Consider the following 25,986-nt stretch of genomic DNA (forward strand, 5'->3'; position numbering starts at 1 on the left):
AGGACTTTTGGGGTGCGTGTCACTCATACACTATTTCCTCCACATGCCCAGAGGGGGGCCCTCTTTACCCCTTAGGAGGCGACTCACTCACGCTGATTCCACTCGCTTCCCCCCTTTCCTGGCTGGCCCCCTCGTGGGGGTTTGGAACCACCGTACTAAGGGGTCCACACTCAGGCTGAGGGTCCGAGCTGCCAGCCCCTGTCTCACTCACACTCGCTTGCCCCCTACTCCCACCACCAGATATTTCTCGCCAGTCCAGCGCTCCTCTGCGTCACTGGTCCCAAGCCGATCTTCTCTGGTCCTGATTGCCAGCTGTCCTGGAGGTCCAGTGTGGGCGGCCATCCCAGTCCTGATGTCCTCTTCAGGCACAGCTATCCCAGACAAGCGCCCAGCTGAAATAAATAGGGCAGGAGATCTTTCTCCTTTTAATGCCTTTAGTAAAAATCAGCTCGCATGGGAAGGACTGACATGTCTCATGCGTATTTTGGGGGTGGCACACAGTAGGAGGAAAAGTGCAGCTGTGTCCACTGGTCTGCGGGCAGAGCTGTGGCTCCTGTCCTCACAAGAGCACCAGGAGATTCCCAGTTTTTTTGGTCTGACATTTGAGGTCCTCTTTCCAGCCAACATGTTTTTAGGTTAGGGTGAGGGGTAAAAAGGGTCTTAGCAGGCACTGGATTCTGTTCTTCATGTCTAGACATCACTTTGATCCCTCAATTCCATGTTGGTTCATTGTTTTTAGGGGTTTTGATAGGTTTGGTGAAGGGCTTCCTCATTTGCATGCCAACCCCAATGTCATTTGCATGCCAACTTGGTTGTCCCATCCTCTTAACTGTTCTGGGTGCCATCCTCCTGGAAGCAGCAGGGTGCCGCTCGACAAAAAGGGGGATTCCCAACCATCAACAACAGGTAGTTAACAAAAAACTATTAACAGGTGATTACAACAACAAACAGTTACAACTCCACCCTGGCAGCAACTGGCCCAACTTGTGAACTTTGCAACCTTTAAAAAAAATGGCCAACTTTTCTACTCATAACAGTATGACATCACAGAGAGTGTTTTGGGACATCACTGAGGGAGTTGTGCTATCACACAGCTTCTGTGACATCATAGAATAGGGTGTGTGGCCATAGAGGATATCCTGCCATCACAGAGGGGGGCTCAGTGACATCAGAGACTGGGTTGTGACATCACTGGGTGGCTGTGTAACATGATAGAGCAGGTGGCGACATCACAGAACAGATTCTGACATCATATTGTGGCTTTCTGACATCACAGAGTCTTTTGTGACATCACAGTGCAACTTCCTGACATTCCAGGCTGACATCTCAGAGTTGGCGCTGTGACATCACAAAGGTGCTCTGTGACATGCTAGAGTGGGCTCTGACATCACAAGTGGCAGTGTGACATTGCAAAAAAGCTGTGTGACATCACTGGGGGCTCTGTGAAATCACAGGATGCTGTGTGAGATCACAGGGGCTGTGTGACATCACAGGAGGAGGTGTGACGTCACAGGAGGAGGTGTGAGGTCACTGGGGAGGTCACTCTATCCCAGCCCCCCTCACAGTTGCCCCCAGAGCAGTCCAACCCTGCTCGTGCACAGCGGGGTCCCCTGTCCCCCCGGGTCCCCCCACCTCCAGCCCCGCAGCCTCCCCCAGAGGATGTTCCACGAGATCGACCCCAGAGCCTGACACGGGGAAGGGGGGCCGGGGCCCTGGGGGTGGTACCGGGGGACAGGGACCCCCCGGCAGCATCCCTGTGTCCCCCAGGGCCAGAGTCTTCACCCTGTTATGAACAAGGGCTTGAGAGCGCTGAAAAAATCCCCAGCAAGGGATCAGCAAAAACCAGATTTAATATTAAGGGACAGCAACACAAATTTCCTTGGGAAGAGTCAGTCTGCTCCTGACTGGACACTTCAGGCACACCAAGGAAACAAAGCAACAACAAAACCAAATCCAGGCAACCAAACCAGAAATGAACCGAGAACTGTTCCTCTGTGTGTGTGTGAGAAAATGACAGTGAGGGCAAGGATAAAAGGAATACAGTGCAAAAGCTTAACAGAGCTCAAACTTAACAGGACTTAACCTTAACTGATACCTTCAACTTCACAATTTAGCAAAAGAACAGAGCTTAACAGTATTTAACCTTACTTACAACCTATGACTTAGCAATGTAAGAGAGGAATAACACTTAACAATATACAACTTAACTTATATTCAACATAAAAACTTAGCAAAAGAAAAACTCTTAGCAGCATTTAGCTTAGCTTAGACTTCATGACTTAACCTCACTTACAGGCCTGACTAAGTCAGCTATCCAAGGCATTCAAGCCCCTCAGGGAGCAGCATTTCTGCCACATTTCCCCAGCACAGGCACTCCTGTGTGCACAGAGACACAAAGAGTCAGTGCAAGGCACCTGTGAGAAATTCCCCTGAGGGCAGGGAATGCTCCCTGTGGATCCTTTGGCATCTCCCCAGCAGGTGAAGGGTTCAGCCTGGAGGGGTGGGGGGCGGATCGGCCCAGGCTCCGTCGTTGTTCGGGATCCCCGAGTGCAGAAAACGGGAGAGTTCCCGGCTGGGAGAGGCCCCACTCAGAGGGAGTCGCTGGCCCAGGAGAGCTCCAAAGGCTCCTTTTGGAGCGCTGTTTGCAGGGCCCCAAGAGAGGGGCTTCAGTCCCAGCGATGGCTCATCCTGGCCGCACTTGGCACCAACAGCTTTCTTTGGCAGGGTGAGAACAGGGATCTTGTGCCACCGAGGGAACAAAAGCAGTTCCCAGGGCTGCTCCTACAGAAAGCAGGAGCTGTTTGGGCAGCAGCAGTGGCTGGAGCAGACAGTGTTTGTGATGAGCTGCAGAGGAGCTGAGCCCAGGGGCTGTTGGCCAAGGCTGAGGCCCAAGGAGCATTTCTCATCTGTCAGGGCGGCCTGAGAAGGGGAGGGGGGAATGCAGCAGCACAGGGCCATGGAACCAAGGGACCATTGTGACACAGTGGGGCCCTGTGAGACCAAGGGACCATTGTGACACTGTGGGGCCTCATGGAATCATGGAGAGCACTGTGACATTGCTGGGCCTCATGGAACCAAGAGGGCTGTACTGACACTGTGGGTCCATGGAATGTAGGGACCATTGTGACACTGAGAGGCCCATAAAACCAAGGGTCCATTGTGACACTGTGGGGCCTCATGCAACTGTGGAGACCATTGTGACACTTTGAGGTGTCATGGAACCAAGAGGCCATTGTGACACTGTGAGACCCCATGGATCCAAAGGTCACTTGTGACATTGCAAGGCCTCATGGAACCAAGGGCCATTGTGACACTGTGGGTACTCATGGAATCATGAAGACCATTGTGACACTATGAGGCCTCATGGAATAAGCAAAGCATTGTGACACTGTTGGGCCTCATGGAACCAGTGAGACCATTGTGACCCCGTGGGTCCCCAAAGAACCAAGAGCACCATTTTGATACTGTTGGACCTCATGAAACCAAGAGGCCTTTGTGACACTGCAGGGCTGCATGGAACCAAAGGTCCATTGTGACACTGCAGGGCCTCGTGTCATCAGTGCTCCATTGTGACACTGTGCAACTAAAGGAGACCATTGTGACACTGCAGGGATGCATGGAACCTTGGGGCCATGGTGACATTGTTGAACCCCATTGAAACTAGGGTTCATTGTGACGCTGCAGGGCTGCATGGAACCAAAGCTCCAGGGTGACACTGTTTTATGGAGAAAAGAAGGAACACAACAGAAACACAACACAGAGGGGCCTCCTGTCATCAATCGTCCGTTGTGACACTCTTGAGTCAAAGGAGACCATTGTGACTCTGTAAACCCCCAAGGTCCAAAGGTCCATTGTGACATTCAGGGCTTATGGAACAGAAGACTCACATGTTATTGTGGGGCCTCGGGAACCACAGAGACCACTGTGACACTGCGAGGCCTCATGGAATCATTTGGACCATTCTGACACTTGGGGCCCTCTGGAACCTGGGGGCCACTTTGACATTGTGCAACTCCACTGAACCAAGGGTCCATTATGACCCTGCTGGACCCCATGGAATCAAGGCACCATTGTGACATTATGGGGCCTCTTAAAACCAAGGAGACACAGAGCATGTCTGACTGGTTTGGCCTCCCAAGGACTGCCTGACTGGTCCAACTGACCTTGGCATGTTGAGGGTTGCTTCTCATCTGCTAATGAAACACTGGGGCTCCATGCTTTCCTTCCCAATGGAAAAGAACTGTCCTTCTCCTCCAGGCACCCATGGCCAGAATTGAGATTTCACCTCCAAATTTCCTTATATCCAGGGATTGTTCCCATAGGAATATTGCCAGGACAAGTCTGTCTTGCATTGGTTTTACAAGGGTCACCTCCCATCTGTCTCCAAAACATTGGGGAAGGCAGCGTGCTTTCCTTCCTATGGGAAAGAATTGTCCTGCTTCTCCAGGTGCCCATGGCTGAGATTGGATTTCCACCTCCAAAATTCCCTACATCCAAAGATAGCTCCCAGACAAAATATGTCATTTCTGAAAAGTCTGGATGGCCTTGGCCTACTGAGGCTCTCACCTGCCTTCCAAACACTGGGGCTCTGTGCTTTCCTTCCTATGGAAAAGAACTGTACTTCTTGGCCAGGTGCCCATGCCCAGAATTGGGATTTCACCTCCAACACTGCCTATTGTGACAAACAGGAGGAGATTGTTGGCGGGAAATATTTCATGTGTGGGGGAGGATGAAGGGGTAGGTCCAGCCTTGCCCTGCCCTGTGACCCCAGTGCTGCCCTGCCCTGGAACCCCAATCCCCCCAGAGCCTCTATCCCAGCCCAGCAGTGTCTGCCAGTCCCTGGCACAGCACAGGCAATGCTCCACAGCCACCTCTGCAGCCCCAGCCCAGCTCCTGAGGGACCAAATGACCCCAAGTCCCACCTGGGGGAAGGGCTCAGGAAGATCAAGGTGTATTGGTGGCTGACCACAAGGCAAGCACCCATCTTGACCCTACCTCTTCTTGGAATTTCCATCTGAACAGTGCTGGAATCCAGGAGTTGGTAGCTCTGTGTGTGCCTCTCTGTATCTTTTTTGTCTTTCTGTCTTTCTGTGTCTTCTTCTTCTGTTTCTCTTGCAAATTTTGATTAACATTAAATTGAACAGGCATAGAGTTTGTGAAGTTGAATGGGCCAAGTCAATGATTTGAGAAGAGTTTTTTCTTGGTTGAATGTCTGTTGTAGTTTGACATGAGAAGAATTTTAAAAATTAATACAAAATTTTTGTGTAACTGAAAATCTGTTAAACCACTAAGATACTGAACACGTCTCTGTGAAACACAAATGCTAAAGACGAAAAAAGCCAGGAACCTCCTCTTTTTTTCCCAGTCAACAAAGAAGCAGCAGGCCCTGGCCCCAGCCCCTATCTCAACCAAACCAAACCAAACCAAACCAAACCAAACCAAACCAAACCAAACCAAACCAAACCAAACCAAACCAAACCAAACCAAACCAAACCAAACCAACCCAAACCAACCCAAACCAACCCAACCCTACCAAACCAAACCAAACCAAACCAAACCAAACCAAACCAAACCAAACCAAACCAAACCAAACCAAACCAAACCAAACCAAACCAAACCAAATCAAGCAACTCTGCCACGGGCTGAGCCCCTTCCCACCTCCCCAGGCTGCCCCCTGCCCCCCCCATCGGCACCATTCTAACCAAACCAAACGTCAACAACTACCAAACAGGAAAACGAGAGGCTACAAACCCTTAACCAGAACAAAGTCAGCCACAGCTATTAAAATCTTACCATCAAGTCCCCTCCCTCCAAGACAATTAAAACAAAAAACTCCTACAACCTACAACGCACACAAATTCAACCCTAGAACTAAAGTTAAACAAAAAACCCCACAGAAATGAACCATAAAACCAATCCTAACCCAACCACAACTTCAACCACAAGCTACTGGCATGTCAGGTGTTAATCCTTTCAATACTTCAGTCCTCCCTCGAGTAAAAGAAAAACAAAATACAAGCATATAAAAAACAAACATAAAACCATCAAAGTCAGTAAAGAAGAAATTAAATTCCAAAAAACCTATTTTTCATTAAAATACATAGAACTAATTAAAAATTCAAATTAATATCAAAGAAAAGCCTCCATGCTAAAAAAAGGGAACTGTTAAAATAACTGTAAGTACATAAAAAGTTTAAACAGGGGGGAAAAAGTAATCCAGTATTCCCAAGAGAAGATCTGTATTCCAAGAGATAAAAATAATTTTAAAAGTAAATTATGAACACTTTTACCTTTAAAGAACTATTTTTAAAACAATACCCCATAAGTCAACATGGCCCATCAATAAGCTGTAAAAAACCTTCTGGCAATAAAAATAACTTCACAATAACAAAGTCCCCCAGACCACTGTTATCCATGACAAAATTAAGAACCAGCAAAAAAGCTATTTTTTCTTCTTGTAAAAGAATCTCCATAACCTTAACAAGAAAAACTTCTCTCCCAATATAAACTAAAAAAAAGACTATTCTAGAAATAGTAAATAACTAGAAATTTTAAGTTTAGTTTCTATACATTGTCAGTAAAAAGAAAGTTGTAAAAAAAAGTGTTCTTAAGAGCTTATTTTAATTATTACTACATTTTTTCTTTTAGTTACTTTTAATAACATTTTCTTTCTACCATTTAAAAGTCTTAAGCCTACTTTACTTTTCTCACAATCCTATCTCACAACAAAAAAATAATACATAAATAATTAATTGACAATAAAACCCAACACACTCATAAATATGCTAATTAAGAAATCTCAAGATTAGAAAAATCTTGAATAAACAAACCAACAACAATGTCATAATAAACATTTTGCCAAAGTTTCTCTGATTTTGTCAAGTTCCCAGTAAAGGCTGTTTTATAGTTTTGAGCTCCTAAGAACCTCTTGATGGTACTTCTCTAGTGAGTTCCACTCAGAGCACATAACGGTAATTCCTTTAGAATGTCTCCTTAAAAGAGTTTTTTAGTGGATGGGAGTCAGGGCTTGTGTGTCCTGTTTGGCACAGCCCAGGCAGGGCTTTCCCAGCCGCATTCCACACTCCATTTCCCAGCTGGAGCTGCTGGTGCCTCTGAATTGTGCTGCCCCAGCCCCAGGGACGCTCTCCTTGTCTGCCCATTCCCCCACGGTCTCTGGGCAGGGATGGCCTCAGTGGGGGCTGCTGACATCCTCAGCACCTTGGAGGCTGCTGCTGAATTTTCCTGCTGCAGAGGCTTGTTCAGCCTTCAGCTCTTGAGTGCAGGAATTCAGTGTCCCAGGGCTCATTAACATTCAGAACACCTGAACAAGCCAAGCCTCTGGGAATAATCTGATCTCAGTTTTCAAATCATTTGTGGTTAATTCAACAGATCTCAGTAGTATATCTAAACTGAATGCAATATATTTTAAAATGAGTGACAAAACATATGTTTTAGGTCTTGTAATATTTTTTCCTGTTAATTCATTAAAATGTGCAATCTCCAATTGACACTGACTCCAAGTACTGCCCCAGAGGCTTGTTCAGCCTTCAGCTCTTCAGTGCAGGAATTCAGTGTCCCAGGGCTCATTAACATTCAGAACACCTTAACAAGCAAAGCCTCTGGGGATAATTTTATTTCAGTTTCCAAATCTTGTGTGGTTAACAAAGAGAGATTTCAGAAGGGCATTCAACTGAATATGTTCTATTTAAAAAGACAATGAGAAAACATTTTTTAGGTCCTATTTAGTTTTTGTTTTTTTTCCCTGTTAATAGCAATCTCCAATTGACTTTGAATCCAAGTATCTCCTCATGTAGTTGGAACAGATACGAAAATCAAGACTGTGATGTTTTTCACAGGGAAAGAGGGAAGAGGGAAGAGATGAGGATCTGACTCCACGTTTCAGAAGGCTTGATTTATTATATTATGATATATAATTCATTAAAACTATACTAAAAGAATAGCAGAAAATGTTTCATCAGAAGGCTAAGGTAAGAAGAGAAAAGAAAGAAATTATAACAAAGGTTTGTGGCTCCAGCTCCGTGTCCAAGCCAGCAGGGCTGTGATTGGCCATTAATTACAAACAACTACATGAGAATAATCACAGATCTACATGTTGCCTTCCACAGCAGCAGATGATCATTGTTTACATTTGGTTCCTGAGGTCTCTCAGCTTCTCAGGAGGAAAAATCCTAAAGAAAGGATTTTTCATAAAAGTTCTCTGCGACATAAGACCCTTCATGGCTGACAATCAATCAGACTCTGTCCCTACCCCCACCCCACCATTTCCCCCATCCAAGCCCTGGCACTCAGGGCAGCCTTGTGCAAATCTGAGCTCCCTCCAGCCCAGGCTGCACCTGCAGCTTTCAGCTCCTTGGCTCCAACTCCCACCTGCTTTCCTTGGAGAAGGAGCTGCCCGAGACACAGAGGGATGTTCATTTCTTGTCAGCCAACAAAGCCAAGGGAAGGCACAGCTCCATCATATGCCAAAATCATTCCTCTGCAAGGTATTAAATCCACTTTGCACAGCAGGCATCTCAGAGCAATGGAAAACACCTTCTGTGCCCAGCACAGATCCCAACAGATCCTCCTGTGCAAACCCTCCCTGCCCCAATTCTGCCCAGATTTGCTCTTTGCACACATGAGTCACACGCTGAAGTGAGGAGCTCCCTCCATACCCAGAGGGAGGAAAAGAGAGAAAGGAGATGAAGAGCTCTCCTGCACAGAGCCAAGGTCCAAGTGCCCCTGCAATGGGAGCCACAACTCATCAGGTTTGTGTCCTTTGGGCTCAGGGCCTGGTGATACTCAGAGACACAGAAAGGTTTCTTGCCAAAGGCAGAAGTTGAACATTTGAACAGTTTAATAACCATCACAGCTCTTCCCTTGGATCTCTGGGATGTCCCAGCACCATCTGACATGTCCACCATTCCCCATGGATTGTCGTATAGCAAGAGTTTTGGACAAAGACATAAGAAGTGGTAATTCTATGATAGATATAAACACAATTAGGATGCTGTCTAATGTGATATTTATTTAAACATCAGAAAGATTTGACAACTCCCTGATATTCAATGCATGAAACGAGTCAGTTGAGAGGTACTTGAATGACCAGAGAGCATCTGGATGAGAAAATCTGGGAGAGATGGAAAGCATAGATGCAGCTGCTCTAAATGAAGAGATGTTCTTAGACAGGGCCATTTCAACAGGAGAGCTGGAAATACCTGAAGGGAAGGTGTGATTAAATATTAGAGTGAATGTTTGTGGCAAAGGCAGAGGGGAAGATGAGTATTTCTTCTCCTGCCATCAGAAGAAGAATCCAGCACATCCAGGAAATTCCTGTTCCAGAAGAGAAAACGTTTACATTTCTCAAAAGTTCTCAAAAGACCAAGAAAATAAAGATTTACTTGTATATTATGAAACTAACAGGTATTAACACCTGTGCCCCATTCCAGACATCAGCTGTGTGCCCATGAACAGGCAGGGCCACTTGTGCCCTGAGGTGCCCAGCTGGGATTGGATGTCTCTGAGAGCACCTGAGGGAGAGCAGAGCACTTTGCAAGCTGCAGGTCCCTGACACCCTCTCAGGGCTCCTGTCACATCAACATCTGCTCTGCTCCAGTCTGAAACAGGGCCCAGCATGGTGCCGGGATCATCAGAGAGCTGAGGTGTGTGCTGGAATTCAATGCCCTCCCCATCCCACAGCAGCCCTGCATTTCCCTCCTGCAGCCTTGCTCTCCAGCACAGCCATGGAGACTCTTTGGGATGTGGAGTGTTCCTGCAGCCCCCAGGGCAGCTGAGCTCTGCCTTTGGCACAGTCAGGCCTGGCCAGCACAGGCCATGCTCAGCAATTGCTTGCGTGTGCCTGGCCTTGCTGTCAGCCCCGGCAGCGGCTGTGTGGCCCCTTTGTGGCCCTTTGCTGGCCCAGCCATGGTGGCCCAGCCCCTGTGCAGGCCCAGCCCAGGCCAGGAGCATTGCGGCTGGGAACGGCCCCTGTGCTGTGGTGCCCACAGCAGCCTTGGGGCTCTGTGCCCCATGGCCTCCCTGCTGGGCAGCCTCTGCCAGCTCCTGCAGAGCCCCTGGCAACTGTGGGGCTGCACAGACAGCCCTGCCCCGGGCTCTGCTGGCCTCTGGGCCAGCAGAGAGGCTGGCCAAGGCTGGCCATGGCTGGGAACAGGCCCTGAGCCCTGCAGGAGGATGGAGCTGGGCCACAGCCAAACTCAGCCCAGACCGAAGCTGGGCTCAGCAGCCAGGGCTGCCAATGCATGGGCACAGAGGCTGGTGCTGACAAATGTCCTCGGCCCCCTCCCTGCTCTGTCAATGCCACCAAGGGCACAGAGCAGCCTCCTCTCTGGGCCACTTGCCTGTTTGCAATGCCTTGTACAGGCGCTGGCCCTGCCCCACAAGGCCTGGCCTGAGTCCTGCCCCTGCACACTCAGACAGGCTGAGATGGACATTGATGGTTTCTGGGCCAGGCTCTCTGAGCCCAGACCAGCTCCCTGCAAGCTCTGCCAGCTGCCCTGAGCTCTGGGCAGCACCAAGGGCCTCCCCCAGCCCTGCCAGCCTAGCCGGCTCTGGCCCCACAGCTCTGCTCAGGCCAGGCTGCTCTGGGCACTGCCCCACAACCTCAGCCCCTGGCAAGGGCACAGCAGCAGCTGCAGCTGCCACAGGACTCAGCCCCAGCCATGGGTAAGGTGCTTGGCCAAGGCCCAAGGAGGCTCCCTGGCTGCCCTGCTCCCCTCGGGCTGAGGTGCTGAGGGTTCTGCAGCCCCTGCTGCCATCCGATCTGCCCAGGGCAACACAAGAGCCCTGGCCTTGGGGCCCTCAAGAGCTGCTCCTGCTGCAGGCCCAGGGCCCATGCCAAAGCTGGGGCAGCCACAAAACTGTGCCCATTTCTGTTCATTTCTGCCCTGATGGGGATTGGTTCTCAGCCACTTGGAGGTTGATGATGAATTTTATTTCTCCAGAGGCCTCTTTTTTCTTGAGGTCTTCCATTCAGAAATTCAATGTAAAAGGGTAATAAATATTTGTTCCAAACACACCTGAACAAGAAAAGCCCTTGGGAATAATCTAAGTTTTCATGTGTTCTTTGGTTAATTAGACAGATTTCAGAAGTCTATTTAAAGTGAATATACTGTATTTAAAACAATGCAGAGAGAATTGTTTTTTCCTGTTTTCTTATTTTGCTCATAGATTGATATCAGCAATGTCCAATTGATATTGATCCCCAGCACTTCTTCATGCAGTCTGAACAGATATGAAAATCCAGACCCTTCATGGCTGACAATCAATCACACTTTATCTCCTCCCCACCATTTCCCTCATCCAACCCCTGGCACTCAGAGCAGCTGAGGATTGGAGTCACATCCAGGGGTGTCCCCAGGGCTCAGAACTGGGGCTAGGTCAGTTCAATCTCTTTATTGCTGATCTGGATGAGGCCATCGAGAGTACCCTCAGTCAGTTCCCAGGTGAGCCCAAGCTGGGTGGGAGTGTGGCTGTGCTGGAGGGCAGGAAGCTCTGCAGATTGATCTGGACAGGATGCAGCCATGGGCCCAGGACAATTGGATGAGGTTCACCACAGCCAAGGGCCGGGTCCTACCCTGGGCTTACAACCACCCAAAATCCCTGGCCCTACCCTGCCCCTGATCCCCACAGCCTGTCCTGTTTCCTTCATCCCTGCATTGCCAGGGACTTTGTGGGATAAGGGAGCTCTGCTCTGGCTATGGAGGGAGGTCCAAGTGCTACCACTGGAGTGGGAACCACAACTCATCACGTTTGTGTCTTTTGGGGGGTGTGGAACCGGTGACACTCAGAGGCACAGAAAATTTCTCTTCATGGCAAACAGGCCCCAGTTGAACAGGACACCATTTCATAACAATCACAATCCTCCCTGAGATATGTGCAACGTCCCAGCAGCATCTGATGAGTCCACCATTCACAGGTGATTTCCATACCAAAATTAATTTCTGACAAAAGAACAATTAAGTTCTTGTATCGGGATGCTCATCCTGGAGTGGGTGCAAAACAGCTCGAACAATTCCTGATTTGCCAAGCTGTCAGTGGTGGATGGAGATGGGAGGTCAGGCTGCTCTTGGTGTTGAGGAAAAGCTGAAAGCAGCCTGACTCATTTCATCTCCTCATGCCCTGGCTGATGTCTCCTCTTTCCCCTTCCACCCACTGGCTTTTGTCTCCCCCCAGGCCCCCTGGTGAAGAGCCTGGCTCTGTGTTCTCCATCCCCTCCTGGCTGGCACTGCCAGGCTGGCATGAGGAGCCCCTCAGCCTTCCCTGCTCCAGGCTGGAACAGCCCAGCTCCCTCAGCATCTGCTCACAGCCCAAGGGCTGCAGCCCCACCTTGGAGGCCCTTCCCAGACCCTGCTCCAGCTGCCAGACATCTTTCCTGCCATGGGCAACAAAATCCAGGCCACAGTGACTGGAGAACCCACGTCCTTGATGTCCTGGTCACACAGCCCTGGCCCCTTGTCCCCCCATGTCAGGCTCTGGGGTGGATCCTGTGGAACATCCTTTGGTGGAGGCTGTGGCTCCAGGTGGGCCGGGGGGATCCCGGGGAACAGGGACCCTGCTGGGCATGAACAGCATTGGACTTGTTGGGAGAAACTGTGAGGGGGAGCTGGGGTGGAGTGACCAACCCAGGGACCTGACACAGCCCTGCTGGGATGTCACACAGCCCCTCTGGGATGTCACAGCCTGCTCTGTGATGTCACAGCCCATTCTCCAATGTCACACAGCTGATCTCTGATGGTTGGCAACAGATGGTCACAGCCAACTCTGTGATGTCACAGTCTGCTCTGTGATGTCAGACTTCTGCCCTCTGATGTCACAGATGGCTCTCTGATGTCACAGGGGCAGTATATGATGTCATACTGCTCAAACACATAACCCGCTCTGTGATGTCAAAGCCCACTCTGTGACCTCATGTTACCAGATGATAAATTGTCTACACCAGGTGAGCTGACACCTGGAGCTTGTTCTCCAAAACCCCAGGCCTATGGAAGCCACACAATGCCCATTGTGTGAGAAGGGGAACTGGAAGTCCAGCAGCCTCAGTGTCCTGCCAGCTCAGCCAGGCCCACTGGAACATTGGGGTCCACAACCACCAGGGACCACCAGAGAGACCCCAAGACAGAACAACACATGGGTGAAGGGGAGGGGAAATATGTGAATGATTTTGGGGAAACCATTATCGTATTTATATTTAGTCTGGGAAAATCAATGAATATGTATGCAATATACAGAATATAAACAGAAACTTTCCTTTACTCAGCCTGCAGGGCTTTGGGAGGAGCTGTCCCCCGTGCATCCCCCTGAATAAATAATGCTGCTTTTTAATGCTGCATTGCTGTTAAGGAGTTTTCTATTTTACTGAATTTTTGGTAACACTCCCACTGCCAAGGAAAGCTCTGTCTGCTGCTGTTCACAAATACAGAAGGGCTGGTGGCAGATGTTGGGCTCAGAGGTTGCCTGGGGCACAGTGACCATGAAATAATTAAGTTTTCAATGTTCTGGGAAAGAAGGAGGGGCAGCAACAAAACTTCTGCACTGGAATTAGGAAGGGCAGACTTTGGCCTGTTTTGGATGCTGATTTTGGGAGTACCAAATCAGGTCCTGATTTTTTGAAGGAAAACATCCCTTAAAAACAAAGGGGTCCAGGAAGGATGGACACATTTCAAGATAGTAATCTTAAGGTGGAAGGAGCAGCCTGTCCCAGTGTGGCAAAAGATGAGCTAGTGCGGAAAATGACTGGCCTGGCTGGCCATGGAGATTTTGTGGGAACTCAAGGGTAACAAGAGGTGCATCAGCTTTGGACAGAAGGTCAAGCAGCTTAGGAAATGTTTAAGAATGTTGTGAAGTCGTGCAGAAAAAAAGTCAAGGGGTGAAAGCTCAATTAGAGTTTAACCTGACCACTTCTGTGAAAAAAAATAGACAAGGTTTCCACAATAAAATTAATAGCAAAACATGGGATAAGGAGAACCTCTACTTTTTATTGGATGCAGTGGGGAATATAGAAACTAAAGATAAGGAGAAGGCAGAGCTACTTAACATCTTGTTTCTCTCAATTTTCGATATTACGGCAGGCTGTCCTCAGGACAAGTGTTCTGCTGAGCTGGTAGATGGGCACAGGGAGCAGAACAGCCCCCTGTAATCCAGGAGGGAGCAGTTGGTGTCCTGCTGAGCCACACAGATGCTCACAGGTGTGTGGGATCAGATGGGATCCATCCTAGGGGGATGTGGGAGCTGTGGATGAGCTCCCCAAGCTGCTCTCCATCATTTACCATCAGTGCTGGCTCAGCAGGGAAGTCGCAGAGCACTGGAGGTGCCAATGTGAGCCCATCCCCAAGAAGGGCTGGAAGGAGGAGCTGGGGAACTCCAGGCCTGTCAGCCTGACCTGGGTGCCCGGCAAGGTTATGGAACAGATCACCTTGAGTGCCATCACAGGGCACCCACAGGATGGCCGAGGGGTCAGAGCCAGCCAGCGTGGATTCCAGTGTCTGCACTGATGATCTGCATGCGGGGACTGAGTCCAGCATCAGCAAATTTGCAGATGACACCAAGCTGGGTGTGAGTGTGGATCTGCTGGAGGGTAGGAGGGCTCTGCAGAGGGACCTGGACAGGCTGGATCCAGGGTCCAAATCCAACAAGGTGAGGTTTAACAAGTCCAAGTGCTGGGCCCTGCATGTTGGCCACAACAACCCCTGCAGTGCTACAGGCTGGGGACAGAGTGGCCGGAGAGCAGCCAGGCAGAAAGGGACCTGCAGGGACTGAGGGACAGCAGGCTGCACATGGGCCAACAGTGTGCCTAGGGGTCCAAGAAGGCCAATGGCTCCTGGCCTGGTTCAGGAATGGTTTGGGCAGCAGGAGCAGGGCAGGGATTCTTCCCCTGTGCTCAGCAATGCTTGGGCAGCACCTCGAGTGCTGTGTCCAGTCGTGGGCCCCCCAATTTAGGATAGCCATGGAGGGGCTGGAGCATGTCCAGAGAAGGGCAAAAAGGCTGGGAAGGGGTCTGGAACACAAGCTACCAACTCCTGTGAAGAGCAGCTGAGGGACCTGCAGTTGTTGATCCTGGAGAAGAGGAGGCTCAGGGGAGACAAGGCGGTGTCAGGGCACAGGTTGGACTTGATGATCTCCAAGGTCTTATCCAACATTTCTGATTCTGTGATTCTCTGGAAACACCCTTGGAGCAGTTGCAGGAGGAGCCCTGGGCCTCCTCTTCAGAAGCTCCAGCAGCCCAGGTCCCTCAGCTTCTCCTGCCAGCCCCAAAGCCCATCCTGTCAGTCCTGCGGAGCCTCTGCAGCTCCTCCTCATTGCCCAGAACAGGGAGCCCCAGAGCCAGACACAGCAGCCCAGATGTGCCCCCCTGGCCTGGGGTGCCGCTGGCAAGGGAGCAGCAGGAGGCACTGCAGAAGCCTGCAGACAATTCCTGCAGCGCTTGTAGGATGATCCTGCTCCCCAAGGGACGTTCCCATGGTGCCAAGTCAGGAACTGCAGTGGGGAGTGGGGCCAGAGAGGAAAGGGCAAACAGGGATGGGCTGTCTGCAGGGGAGGGGACAGGGGTGGGAAATAAGAAGAAATGTGTAGCAGGAAGCGAAAAGAAAGCAAAGAAATTTGTAGCAGGAAGAGTAAAGAAAGCAAAGAGTAAAGAAGTAAAGGAAAGTGAAGCCAAGGAAATGCTCAGGGCAGTTTGGGAGTGGCTGCCAGGCAGCCCTGGCTCTGAGCAACAGCTTCTGCAGTGGCACAGGAAACTCCCAGCTGATGGGAACAAACTTTCTGGCTGACTGCAGTGGCCAGGACAAAGCTGAGCGGTTTCCCTGGTGTCCCCCAGCCCTTGCTGGCCCCAGGGGCTGATGGCATTTGTGCTCCCTCAGGTTCATGTCTCCACACCAACAGCATGGGGGTGCTCCCCCTTTTGTGTAATGCAAACAGGGGCTCCTGAGCCAGTGCTGCCGTGTCTGTGCCTGCAAGGATGGGGCGCCTGTGTGAGCTGGGGGAGAGGCCAGGGCTGCAGAGGGGGGATGTTGTTGGCAGCTCCATGAGGATGCTCTTGGACGCTGCCCTGGGCTGTCCAGCACACTGGGGATGGATCAGCCCCTGCTCTGCTGCTCCTTCCCATCTGCCCCAGGGCCCTTGCAGAGCCCCAGCCATGCTGTTTGCCCCAGCCTGCCCACGGCCAGCCTGGGGCTGCTCCTGGGGGTTTTCTGTGTTGAGCATTGGCCTGGCCATGTTCTTGAGAGAGCCTGGGCAAGGAGCCTGGAGCCCCCAGAGCCTGGGCTGAGCAGTCAGCGCTGCCCCAGCAGTGCCCATGGCCTGTCCCTGCTGCAGCCCTGGCACTGCCACCCCCAGGGCTGTGCCCGGCCCTGAGAGCACTCAGGCCCTGCAGCAACACCAGGGCCAACAGGGCAGAGGGGCAGGGCCACGGCAGCAGCACTGGCAACACCAAGTTGGCAGAAACAATGACATCAATTTGTAGAAAATATTTAAAATTTTAAACAAGGACAAAGAACTTCCAAAATGGAACTAACAAGAAGTATTAAAGGTTACTTTTATTACAAGTGATTTGCAAATACTGGCCAGCAGTTAATGTTCCTGAAACCATCCACTCCTCAGTCTCCACACTGCAGCCTTGAGCTCCCGGTTCCTCAGGCTGTAGATGAGGGGGTTCAGGGCTGGAGGCACCACTGAGTACAGAACTGACAGGGCCAGATCCAGGGATGGGGAGGAAATGGAGGGGGGCTTCAGGTAGGCAAATGTGCCAGTGCTATAGAAAAGAGAGACCACGGCCAGGTGAGGGAGGCAGGTGGAAAAAGCTTTGTGCCATCCCTGCTCAGAGGGGATCCTCAGCACAGCCCTGAAGATCTGCATATAGGAGAAAACAATGAAGACAAAACAACCGAATGATAAACAGGCACTAACACCAAGCAGCCCAAAATCCCTAAGGTAGGATTTGGAGCAGGAGAGTTTGAGGATCTGTGGGATTTCACAGAAGAACTGGCTCAGGGCATTGCCACGGCACAGGGGCAGGGAAAATGTATTGGCTGTGTGCACCAGAGCATTGAGAAAGGCACTGGCCCAGGCAGCTGCTGCCATGTGGGCACAAGCTCTGCTGCCCAGGAGGGTCCCGTAGTGCAGGGGTTTGCAGATGGACATGTAGCGGTCGTAGCACATGATGGTCAGGAGGCAAATCTCTGTTGCAAGAAAAAAAAAAACAGAAAGACTTGGGCAGCACATCCAGTGTAGGAGATGTCCCTGGTGTGCCAGAGGGAATTGTGCATGGCTTTAGGGACAGTGGTGCAGATGGAGCCCAGGTCGCTGAGGGCCAGGTTGAGCAGGAAGAAGAACATGGGCGTGTGCAGGTGGTGGCCGCAGGCTATGGCACTGATGATGAGGCCGTTGCCCAGGAGGGCAGCCAGGGAGATGCCCAGCAAGAGGCAGAAGTGCAGGAGCTGCAGCTGCCGTGTGTTTGCCAATGCCAGCAGGAGGAAGTGCCTGATGGAGCCGCTGTTGGACATTTGCTGCCACTGGCCATGGGGACCTGTTCATGAAGAAAGGACAGCAAAGATTTAGAGGAGATACCTGTGACCAAAATGAAAGCCGTTTCCCATATACCCTCCTCTGGAATAGACACACACACTCTTTTTTTTTTTTTTTATTTGGCGTTCTGGGGTTCTTTTAAAAAGCTTCTCCCTTTCTCTGCTGCTGTTCTTGGATATCAGAAACCTCAGAATTTCTGCTGCCTCCAGGGAAACAGAGTGCATTCTGTGAGGCAAAGTGATGAATGGAAAGTGAGGGTAGATGATCTCTCATTCTGACCTGTTCAGAGTTTCTCTGGGCTTTAACCTTTCTCAGGGGGAGGAGGGTCACATTCCAATGATTCCCCTATAATGTCACCAGGTCCTGGTGAGAGCAGATGGATCCACCACAGCCCAGCTCCACATTTGAAGCCAAAACCTCATATTGCTCATTTCTCCAACCCAGCAGCATTTTCAGTGTCAGAACACCTCTGCATCTCCTCATCAATCTTATAACTCAGAGATGCTCTAGGACAGGTTTGCACCCTGGATTGGAGCTCCCAGCTTGGACTGAAATCTCAGGGACACTTCCAAGTGTCCTTATGATGGCTTTGGATGAAGGGAGATGCAGCTCCTTCCCTGGCTGCACTGACAGCATTGCCCAGAGCCGGGCACTGAGGACAGCATCACCCTGAGCCAGCTGTGCCCGCTGCCAGAGCCTCCAGGGTCGGGTAGCTGCTCCCAGCCCTGCGCTCTGCAGAGGGAACTGGGCCCGGGGCTGCAGAGCTGCCCCACGGCTCTGCTGCAGCTCTGCCTGCACAGGAGGGGCTGCACGCCTTGGAGCCCCGGCCCTGAGGGCCCAGGCTGGGCTGGGGCACAGGAGGGAGGGGGCTTGTTCAGAGGGAGGGGCTGCACTGGAGGGGATCCTGTGGGCATCTCTAAACTCTCCCTGCCACAGCATCTCTGGGTATTGTTTTCTCTCCTTGCCTGATCTTCTCTCTGCTTCCTGCAGATTTTCCTCCTGAAGGTGTTTCCCTGTGCCTGATCTCTCCCTGCCAACACTCACAGACCCCAAATCTCTGTGCCCTCTCCTTGGCCTGACAGAACCCTGCCTGTTTGCAGGGCACTGGCTGGGGCAGGTTCTGTTTGCAGCTGGGAGAAACGACAGCTCAGACTGAGTCTGTTGGCTCCAGCAAAGGTGATGCTGGTGCTGTCCATGGGCAGAGTGACTGAAAGCACATTAGGGATCTCCTGTGACCCTATAATCACCAAAAGTTACAGTTCAGACGTCTCAGACACTTGTCAAAATTCATAATTAATAATTCATAACCTACCTTTAATATTTATCCCCCCTCCCTGCCATTCTCCAAAAGCAGGAAACTGATTTCAAAGTCTTAGGAAATTTTCTCGTTTTTGTTAAAATCCTTGACTTGGAAATATTCTATGACTGATTAGAACCCCTCAGCATATCAGAGTTTCATGAGCCTTTCACCTCCCCTGCACCAAAAATACTCAGAGTTGTACTCACAGAGTCTGTAGGCATTAGGACGTTCCAGCTTTAGGAGATGGCTCCAGGAGCTGCAGCTGCATTGTCCTGCAGCCAGAGGTTCCTGTGCAAAGGGCTGGCAGTGATTCTGCCCCAGACACTTCTCAGCACCTTCCCAGCCCTGACTGATTGAAGCTCTCTGTGCCTCTGTGCTGCGCCCAGGATGGCAGCAGGCAGTGCCCCAGCCCTGCTGGGCTGGCAGAAGAGCTGCTCATCAAGAGAAATGTGCTTTTGAAGCTCTTCTTGGTTACCAGGAGCTGCATCTGTGCCAGGAGCCAAGCCCAGCTCAGCAGCACAGACATATCACAAGGACTTTAATGAGCCTCTAGGGCTTTGTGCTCAGGCCCTGAACATCAGTCCCTGAGAGGGAGCTGAAGAAACCTCTCCAGAACTCCAAGTCAGAATCCAACTCCAAAGTTTCATGGACTTTTAATGGGTCCCACTGAGGGACACGACTGAGCAAGTGTCCCCAGGCCCCAGGCAGAGCAGAGAACTGGAGGCAGTGATGACTGGTGGGGACAAAGAGAAGCCAAGTCTTGGTGCCCTGGGGCAAAGCAGGGTCTGTGCCACCAAGGGCTGGGAGGAGACACCTTGTCCTGAGGCCCTGGGGCCTCCTGGCACAGCCCCAGCCAGGCTGGGCACTGTCAGCCCCTTGTCCTGCCCTCAGAATCCCCCCCTAGCCCACATCCCAGTGGCCTCAAGGATCTGCTGGAAGGAGTCCCTGGGGAGCCTTGCTCAGGAATGGCCTTGGGGGCTCCTTAATTCTCCCTGTAGGGACTGCAGGTTTTTCAAAGGACTTTGGGTTTGGCTTTTGCCTTGAGTCTCTGAGAGATTTGTGCAATCATGGCCTCCAGTTATTTGCTGTAATTAGTCCCTGGAGAGCCTTTGTCAGTAACAACATTCAGTGGGCTCATTAATGCTTCAAGGTACTTCAGTTATTTTAAGGTACTTGGTGTTTCCCTTTTGATACAGACTCTGTGAGAGGTTTCTGCAATCATGGCCCTAATTATCTGCTTTAACGAGTCCCTTGAGAGCTTTGCACTTACATGTAGTGGGGCTCATTAATACTTTGAAATACTCAAGATTTTTAAGGTACTCTAGATTTTCCTTTCCACACTGAATCTCTGAGAAGTTTTTGTGCCATCCTGGCCTCCAGATCTCTCCTCCAAGGAGTCCATGAGGAGCCTGTGTAGCAGATGGACCTCAGTGGGATGCATCCATGATTTGAGACACTTGGGGGTTTTCTTCTGACTTTGACTCCTAGAAATGTTTCTGCAATCTCCTCTCAGACCCTGAGGTTCCAGGGCTCAGCTCCAAATGCACCACAAGGCTCATTAGGATCAAACAAGTCCTGACAAACCATGGCTCTGCCTTGATTTCCCTCTGCTCTAGTGCAGTTCATCAGAAATATTTCTGTAGTGATTTTGGTTCACCAATTTGAGATTTCTTGGAGAATGCAGCAATTGTTGTGGTGGCTTCAGTGTTGGCTAATTACCAGTGCACTCACTAGAATATACTTACTCATTTCCTCCTGTGTGATAAGATTAGGAGAACAGCAAAGCAGGCTCAAAACTTTAAGAGGGTATAAGGAAAAGTTCATTAATAGCAACTAAAAGAAAGAGTAATAAGAACACAACTTTCAGAAAACTTCTCCTCTCCCTACAACCTTTTCTTTCTTACTGACATTATAAAGAGATAAACCTAGAATTTTCAGTCAGTTTACCCCAACTAGAATAGTCTTTCTTGAGTTCTCTTAGGGAGAGGAGTCTCTCTTTCATGCTATGGAGACTTGTCCAGAAGAGACACTTCTCTTGTGGCTCCCAATTTCCATGAATAGCAACTGCCCAGAAAAATCTGCAACTGTGACATCCCTCCCAGTTGTTCAAAGCTCTTCTACAGTTGTGTTTATGGGCCATGTCAACTTATGGGGTATTAGTTAAAAGATGAGCTGTGTAAGAGCAAAGATTCTCCTCATCTATTTCTGAAATCATCTTCATCTCTGAGAACATCTTTTTCTTCTCTCTGTGAAGGCACAGGATCTCATCACGCTTCCCTTTTTCCATGTTCAAACTTCTCATGGGATCACAGCTACTTTGACATTTGCTTCTTTAGCATGGATGCCTTTGCTGAACAAGTCATGTCCCCATACTTTTCAATGCGATACAGGGAAAAAGAGAGTCTGATGTATCAGTTACATCCTTCTCCATGGCTTACATCCTTCTCCATGGCTTTACAAGAGGATTTCAGCCCCAAGATCAGGACATCTCCTCATCCCTCCCATCTGGGACTCAACTTCCTCTTCACTGACCTCGGTGTCTTCATGTTGCTCCTCTATGTGCCTGCACTTTGTCCTTTTCTCTCACTCCAGGGAAGATGGAAGCACTGAAAGAGTTCATATCTCACCTTGGGCCTGCAGATGGTTCCGTGACCCTGGCCGAGCTCAGTGCTTGCAGCCAGACCTGCTCCCTGTTCCCTCAGTTCCATGGGGCCCCACAGTGTCCCAATGGTCCCTTGCTTCCATGAGGACCTGAGGTGTCATTGTGCCCCCTTGGTGACACAGGGCCCTGAAGGGTCACAATGGTCTCCATGGTTCCATCAGGCCCCAAAGAGTCATAATGGTCTCTGGGTTCCATGAAGCCCCGCTGGGTCACCATGGCCCCTTGGTTCCATGGGCTCCAATGGTGCCACAATGATCCCCTTGGTTCCATGGGCTCCAGTGGGGCCACAATGATCCCCTTGGTTCCATGAGGTCCCCAGAGTGTCCCAAGGATCTTCCTTCTTTACCAAGGAAAGAACCCAGCCCGTGTTGCAGGGGCAGCCACCAGAGGCCAAGACCAGCCAGACTTGACAGTACTGACAGATTTACCTGGGAGCAACCCTTGGTATAGGGAATTTTGGAGGTGGAATCCCAATTTCAGACATGGACACCTGGAGGAGAAGGACAGTTCTTTTACATAGGAAGGAAAGCAGGGAACACCATCATTTGAGGGGCAAACGAAAGGTGGCCATCAGAGGCCTGAGTCAGCCAGACCTCTCTGTTCTAGTTGCTTTTGTATGAAAGCAACCCTTGGATATAGGGAATTTGGGAGGTGGAATCCCAATTTTGGCCATTTCTTTGTAGATAAGAACGACAGTTCTTTTTCATAGGAAGGAAAGCATGGAGCCCAAGTGTTTCAAAGGCAAAAGAGGAGACAGGTGACTCCTGTCCTGGCTCCCAAGCCAGCCAGGCCTGATTGTCATGGCAACTTTTGTCATGGAGGGTCCTTGGATATCACAGGAGAAATCTCACTTTTGACCTTGGACTCCTTGAGAAGAAGGATGGTTCTTTTCCATAGGAAGGAAAGCATTGAGCCACAGTGTTTTGAGGCAGGTGAGGGACAGCTCCCAAGTGGCAAGGGCAGCTAGACCTGTCTGGCTTTCATTTGGGAGCAATCCTTGGATGTACAGAGTTTTGGAGGTAGAATTCCAGGTTTGGCTATGGGCACCGGGTCAGGATGGATGGTTTTTACCAATAGGAAAGAAAAATGCCAAGTGTAAGTGTTTTTGAAGAAGATGAGAGGTGGCCATCCTTAGGCCAACAAGGCCACACCTGTCTGTCCTGGCACCTTTCATCTAGGGACTCTCCTTGGACATAGGGCATTTTGGAGGTGGAACATCAATTTTGGTCGTGGGTGCCTGGACAGAAAGAAGAGTTCTTTTCATTAGGAAGGAAAGCACAGAGCCCCACTGTTTCAGAGGCAGAAGAGTGCCTGCCCTCAGGAAGCCAAGGCCAGCCAGACTTGTCAGTCCTGGCAGCTTTTGTCTGGGAGCTATCCTTGGATATTGGGAATTCTTGAGGCAGATTCTCAATTTTGGCCATGAGCACCTGGTTGAGATAGATGTTATTTTCCCCTAAGCAAGAAAAGGGTTTCAAAGGCAGATGAGAGGTAGCCCCTGGGTGGCCAAGGCAGGCAGACCTGTCTCTTCTGGCAGATTTTATCTGAGAACAATCTGTGCATATACGGAAATTTGGAGGAGGAATTCAAATTTTGGCCATGCTCCCCTGGAGGAGAAGGACAGTTCTCTCCCATAGGAAGGAAAGCCAAGAGCCCCAGTGCTTCAGGGGCTGATGAGAAGCAGCCCTTGACATGGCTTCCTGGTTCCACAAAGCCCTGATGTGTCACCATGGCCCCTCGGCTCCATGCGCCCTCGCTGTGTCACAGGGGCTCCTCTGTGACACTATGGGCTGCATAAGGTCACCATGGACCCTTGGTTCCTTGGGGCCCCCAAGTTTCACAATGGTCTCCTTGATTCCATGAGGCACCACAGTGTCACCATGGCCCCTTGGTTCCATGAGATTCCATAGTGTCACTGTGGTGTCCTTGGACATGCATTGTCACAACTGACCCTTGGTTCCATGAGGTTCCATACTGTCACCGTGGTCGCTGTCAGACACTGCATGAGAACGATGTCCCAAGACACCTTGGGATGCTCAGAATGCCCGTGTGGGGCCAGGGCCGGGTCAGGTTTGTGGTGGGACAGAGCCCCGCCCCCAGCCCTGGTCTGGCAGAGCTGTCAATCACACAGCAAGGGGCTGTGCTAACCCAGCTCTGATTAGCCCAGATGTTAATCAATCAATCACACACTAGCAGCTGGTGCCTACCCTGGCTCTGATTGGACAAGCAACTAGCATTCCCACCCCAGGGATGGGCCCATGAAGGAAATATGTAGTCCTATTTTAAAGGGTGTCTTTGTTTGCTGTTCCTATTACACAAGAGGTGATTGCAGCATTCAGTGACTGATATTGATGCAGGGACTGTCCTAAGGAGGTCTGGCCTGCTCAGAGAAGCGGTGCCTTGAGCTCTGAGCCAGTGTGGACAACCTTGCTCCACTTTCCCCAAGCCCATTGTGTCTCTCCTCACTCACCTGGAACCTGCTTTGCTTGGAGAAGTGGCTGCACACAGCCAAAAAAGGGATTTGCCTTCTTTGATTTTTGAAGCAATCTAAAACTCCTGAGTTTCCCCATTGCAAACAGACATCCTCCTCAAGCGTGTGCCAAGCCCAAGCTGCCACCAGGAGCACTCCAGACCTGCCCTGGGCCAGCTGTGAGGGTGGATCATGATCCCAACACGCAGTGGTGCCATTGCAAGGGACTGTTGCCATGGACACTGCAATGACCCAATGGGTTTGGGTCCCATGGCAACCCCCATCAGTTCAGGTTTCCTTGGAAACCAGCCCAAGGAGCCATTTCTGCAGCCAGGTTCCATGGCCATTTGCCTGCAGAGCTGTTGCTGTCCTCGGCTGCCATGGCAACCCTGGGACAAAGCGGTGCCAGGGCTGTTCCAGGTACAATTCCAGTGACAATTGTACCTGGAATTGGTGCCACCAGGTGACATGGCAACGGCCACGGGGACCCGGTCCTTGGTTTGGTGCCATGGCAACCAATGCCCGGCCCCATTGTGGTGGTTGGTGGCCATGGAAAGCTGCCCTGGGCCCTTGCTCAGGGCTGGCTGGTGTCAGTGCCCAGAGCCAGAGGGGATCCCTTGCTGGGGGCTGTGCCATGGCCACCTGCCCTGTGCCGCGCTGGCCGCTCAGGCACCAGGAACCAGCAGCCACCGGCACTCCTAGGGCCAAAGGCCAGGTCAGCCAGACAGAAAGGGGCGGGGCTGGGCACTGTTTCCATGGCAACCGGCACTGGGGGGACACCTGGGTCACCTGGCCTGGCAGTTGCCATGGAAACCCCTGGCAGGCACTGAGGGCACAGCCCCTGGCACTGAGACACTGCTGGGCCGGGTGCTGAGCACAGGGCTGAGCACGCAGAGATGGTTTTGTTCTTGCTGAGCTGCAGCACAGCCAAGGCCTGTCCTGCCCCTCGTCAGCCACGCTGGGGAGGGGCTGGGGCTGCGGGGGAGCTGGGCAGGGGACACAGCCAGGACAGGGGACCCCAACTGACCCCGGGGTACCCCAGACCAGAGCACATCATGCTCAGGGTGTGAAGGGGGGGAACAGGGAGGAAGGGGGGATTTTTGGAGAGAGGGCTTTTGCCTTCCCAGGGAACACTTAGGCAAGAAGGGGCCCTGTTTCACCAGTGGGCAGGGTCATGACCAAAGACACAGACACCAACTTAAGGAATTGTGTCATTTATATCATGCACAGCTGCAGAGATTTACAAAAGGATAAGCTCAGCAAAGCACATCATCATTAGCAAAGAATTACAAAAGAAGCTCAGCAATCCGTCATAATCCATCATTACATTTTGATGACCAATCCCTTGGTGAAACACCAGAGGTGTTTGTGGCAGACAAAGATTCTGGCTGACTATCAAGGTACACCTTACAGACATCAGCAGTACTTTAGTGACAATGTTCTTCATTCTTTTTTTTCAATCTCATTCGAGTTAGGAACAAGAATTCTGTTGTCCATGGAGCTGGCACCTTTTTAATTCCAGAATAATGCCCCGAGGCCCTTTGCTGTTCAGCTTTACCATGCTGTCTGTGGCTAACAAGGCTTGGGGGGGGCCCTTTCCCCTCTGGCTGGAAGGGGCTGGGTCCCAGTCCCTGAGGGGCACCCAGGCTCCTGGATAGAATTCCTGTGCAAGTCCCTCAGTGTCACAGCAGCCTTCACATGGAACCCCGTGGATCAGAGCATTTTCCAAAGGGGCAAACAGGGAGATCTGGTCTGGCAGGATGTGTAAAACAATCTCCTGGCAGATCTACTTGTTCTCACACAGAATCCTTGGCTGCAGGGACGCATTCCCTTTGTTCCTGCCCAGGGTTCAGGACTCAGAGTTGTCTTTCCCAGGAGCTGCTCCTTCAGCTGCCTTGGGAGGGCCTTTTGGCCTCCGGACCCACACTCTGGCTCCATTATTAGGGCTGCTGCATCCAAACCCTTTATCTCCCCAAAGAGTGGTGACTGGAGCTGGATCTCCTGTTTTCACAATCGTTC

At 50.9% G+C, this 25,986-nt stretch overlaps 1 protein-coding gene across 1 annotated transcript; it reads right to left on the reverse strand.

Moving 5' to 3' along the window:
- Positions 1-224: 224 nt before the first annotated feature.
- Positions 225-17,136, reverse strand: LOC134434363 (olfactory receptor 14A2-like; the record flags this gene model as incomplete). The annotated part of the gene is made up of 2 exons (XM_063183030.1): positions 225-371; positions 16,675-17,136. Coding segments are annotated over 2 exons (609 nt in total), but the record flags the coding sequence as incomplete, so codon positions are not given.
- Between the last annotated feature and the right edge of the window lie 8,850 nt (positions 17,137-25,986).

Source organism: Melospiza melodia, unplaced genomic scaffold (genome assembly GCF_035770615.1).
Source record: "Melospiza melodia melodia isolate bMelMel2 unplaced genomic scaffold, bMelMel2.pri scaffold_35, whole genome shotgun sequence".
Classification (NCBI taxonomy): domain Eukaryota; kingdom Metazoa; phylum Chordata; class Aves; order Passeriformes; family Passerellidae; genus Melospiza; species Melospiza melodia.